The sequence below is a fragment of the Lolium rigidum genome, chromosome 1, assembly GCF_022539505.1.
Source record: "Lolium rigidum isolate FL_2022 chromosome 1, APGP_CSIRO_Lrig_0.1, whole genome shotgun sequence".
Lineage (NCBI taxonomy): Eukaryota > Viridiplantae > Streptophyta > Magnoliopsida > Poales > Poaceae > Lolium > Lolium rigidum.
Window position 1 is genome coordinate 335,387,081 of NC_061508.1, and position 3,286 is coordinate 335,390,366.

At 51.5% G+C, this 3,286-nt stretch overlaps 1 protein-coding gene across 1 annotated transcript; it reads right to left on the reverse strand.

The window, feature by feature from the left end:
- Positions 1-329: 329 nt before the first annotated feature.
- Positions 330-1,977, reverse strand: LOC124663702 (MADS-box transcription factor 30-like). The gene is made up of 7 exons (XM_047201379.1): positions 1,784-1,977; positions 1,305-1,383; positions 1,037-1,201; positions 912-953; positions 734-776; positions 457-643; positions 330-348 (listed from the first exon to the last, which is right to left on the reverse strand). Exons 1-7 carry the CDS (start codon positions 1,975-1,977, stop codon positions 330-332), a joined length of 729 nt encoding a protein of 242 aa, XP_047057335.1.
- Positions 1,978-3,286: the final 1,309 nt, after the last annotated feature.

Genomic DNA, 3,286 nt, shown 5'->3' on the forward strand with positions numbered 1-3,286 from the left:
CAACTCATTCAGGTCAGATATATCAACTGTGCCATGAATGATGTTAGGAGGAAATACTGCCGTAAATTCATATGAACCAGCGTGACATATGTAGGGTCCTCATGAAAACCATACAGGAATCATGTGTGGCAAAACGGGACCTATATCTGACAAAACACTGCCATCTACTCCTTGTCAACTGCATGGCCTCTGAACGTACGCCTGATCCTAGGCTGCAAGCCCGTAACTACTGACCTGCTAGTAAGTTTTAGCTAGATAACAATAAAGGTTTTAACTAGATTCAGTTTACTAGCACCAATAATTAACTTCCGGCTCCTTCCGTCAGTCTGTCATCTCCTTCTCCTCAACCTGCATAAGGAACAGAACAATGGGCAGCACTAGTCAGGACGCAGATTGATCGCCAAAAATGTTACCACTGGTAGTGTGTTCATACTTCATAGACACGACCTTAATTACCACAAACGTAGGCTGGGCTGCAGTCCAAATCCTTGAGCGTCGGGAAGCTGCTGCTGCGGCCACAGCTGAAGCGACGTCGACAACTGCTCCTCCACCTCCGGGAAGAAGCCCCCGAACAGTACCGTCGGCGTAGTGCTGCCCTCCGCGGCCTCCACGGCGACACGATGCTGCTGCCCCTCCTCGGTCACCTGAAAGAGAGCCAGCACACATTCAGACAACCAGTATATACAGAGTACGAGGAGGCAGGCAGGCAATCAGTGCAGATTACTGAAATTAATCTTGTCGAGAAGGAAGCTGTTCTGGTCCTCCAAGTTGTGCACCTACAGACACACGCAAGCAAAAAATCATTCACAATTGCTAACATGTTTTGGAAAAAAAAAACACAATTACCATATGAGAAAATTATTGCTTATCTGCATCTTAATTCATTTTGGTTCCCTTACGGTTACAGTTACCTTGCGGTGTGATTCGTCCAGCTGCTGGCTCAGTAGTACATCATGCACACAAGAAACACAGGTTCAGCTGCTGGTTCAACTTTTTTGTGCTCTGAATTTTGTGCAGAGATTGTGTATGCGTATACCTTCATTTCCCGGACTCTGCCCAGTGTCAACTCGAGCTGCTGATCCAGATTATCAAGCTCCTCCCTGGTAGCCCCGGATGGCAGGTCTTCTCCAGTCTGCCTCCTCAGGCTGGCCGCGAGACGGTCACGCTCACGCCTCAGCACTGCGATCTCCGTGAACATCGCCTGCACTCAAGAATCAGAGATGCCTCTACTTGATCAGTCAAAATGCTACCGTGCATGCAGTTCATTTTGATTGTACAACTAGTATATGATTTTGCTTATTAACCTCATCATCATCCTCATCATCTGTCCCCTGGAGCTCGGCGCTGGTGATGCTCTCGTAGCGCTGACTCAGCTCGCTCCAGCTTAACAAATCAGAATCGAAGCATGTTAGAACCATAGTATTCTGCCGTGGATTTATGCAACTAATCAAATTTTAGTCATTGAGCACTGCTTGATGATGCTACGGGTACGCATAAGTAGATGGGCTGCAGCCGGCTAGTACTTGTTTAACTTCAACTGGTTGAACCTAAGAGCTAAAATTATTCAGTAGTAAACATTGAGGTGGGTAAGAAGCAACTGAATATGATCATGACTCCTTATCTGAAGACGCAGCAGGATTATTAAGGAGCTACTGCATTGTAGCAACAAATCCACCTCATACTCCCCAAAATCAATTTCACAGCCGGCCGGAATAAATTAACGGCATGAACGAGCAACCGGGAGAAAGCTAGGAGCGGATTGATGGGTGCGCAAGGTACTGACCTGGTGTGGGGGCTGCAGTAGTGGGAATGTTGTCCGGCTGCGGCGTCGGAGAAGACGAGGAGGCCGACGTGGACGTCGCAGAGCACGGCGAGCTCGTTGGCCTTCTTTAGCAGGCCGGCGCGGCGCTTGCCGAAGGTGACCTGGCGGCTGACGGCGTTGTCAATCCTCCTGATCTCCGTCCTCCCGCGGCCCATCCTGCTCCCGGGACCTGGGAGCGAGACTGGAAGAGGACGGCACGGCGCAGCAGAGGGGAAACTGGTCAGTGGCGGCCGCGGAAGCAAGAAGCAAGAAGAGTAGAAGGCATCCTTGCAGCACAAGAATAGAATCGGTGATGGGTGAAATTTACCGTGTGTTGGGGGGCGAAGTCTGAAACTGAATCTGAAGGAGCGACAGACAGAAGCTGGTGCAGAGGATATATGCAGGGCAGGGCAAATTTACTGGACTGGGTTTGAAAACGCGCGGGCGAGAAAAAGGTGGCCATGCAGTCCGCCTCGATTGTCACGGGCGCGTGTTCCCGCATTGCCGATTTCGGCAAGTCGTGGCGGTCACCGCGGCTGGCTCCGAGTGTTGCCATTCAGGGGAAAAGGCGAAAGCCAAAGCGTGTGCGTGACACGGTGACCGCCGTCGCATTTTTTCCGTGGCCGAGTGATGTTTGGACATGACAAGCGCAGCACTACGCACCGAAAGCCAGCGTAGGCGGCGTGGGGAACGTAGGCGGGAAGCTGTGGAGAACGTAGGCGGGAAGCTGTGGAGAACCATTAACGTGGTGGCCACGTGGGATGACCGCCGTCGCATTTTTTCCTCTCCTTCCGATTCATACGCCGCCTCGATGCTTTTCTCCTCCTTCGACATCAACTTCTTTGCCGCCTTCACCTTTGTTTCGCGGCCTTCGGTGGCAGCATGCTTAGATCCGGCCAGAGATGTAGTCTCCATCGGGGTTCTGGTGGTGGCTATGGCAGTGTCTGCGAGGGTTTGCTTGGATTCCATGGCGGCTGCGGTGAGGAGGACGTCTATCAAAGGGGCTGGAGTGTTGACGCTATTCAACTTTGATTTTTTGAGCTGCGAGTGGGCTCTGGATGAGCAGTGTGTGAGTTACTGGTGTGAGCGCCCTACATGAAAAACGGCGGCCACTCGACGTGACCGCGAAGCATCCGTTTGCAGACGCAAACTCGGCGCACCTTTGAGTCGCGGTTGTGTATGCACGAATAGGCTAATCACTATGCGTTCGTTGGGTCGCTGTGCCTGGATTTAGACGGATATTTCAACAGCACGATCGGAAACGGTCGCTTCGTTTTTATGTGCGTGTAGAGATGCCCTCACAACCGCAGCATGCAAAAGCCAGCAGCAGGCGAGAAATTTCGTGTGCAGCTATCAGAGAAAACCATTTTTTAACCATGAGACACCCTGCAAGCTCCATTCTGTAAGCTCGGAGGTATAGGAAGCCTCCAGAGTTTCTTCCAACACAGACTTGTACCCTCACCCGAGCTGGACGGTAAGATATTC

What these genes read in the sequence shown, in the direction of transcription:
- LOC124663702 (XM_047201379.1), bottom strand. Translation starts at nt 1,977, where the DNA reads ATGGGCCGCGGGAGGACGGAGATCAGGAGGATTGACAACGCCGTCAGC. An exon ending in TGGACGAATCACACCGCAAG is followed by an intron (nt 777 to 911) that starts GTAACTGTAACC and finishes GTGTGTCTGTAG; the next exon opens with GTGCACAACTTGGAGGACCA. An exon ending in CAGCTTCCTTCTCGACAAGA is followed by an intron (nt 644 to 733) that starts TTAATTTCAGTA and finishes CTCTCTTTCAGG; the next exon opens with TGACCGAGGAGGGGCAGCAG.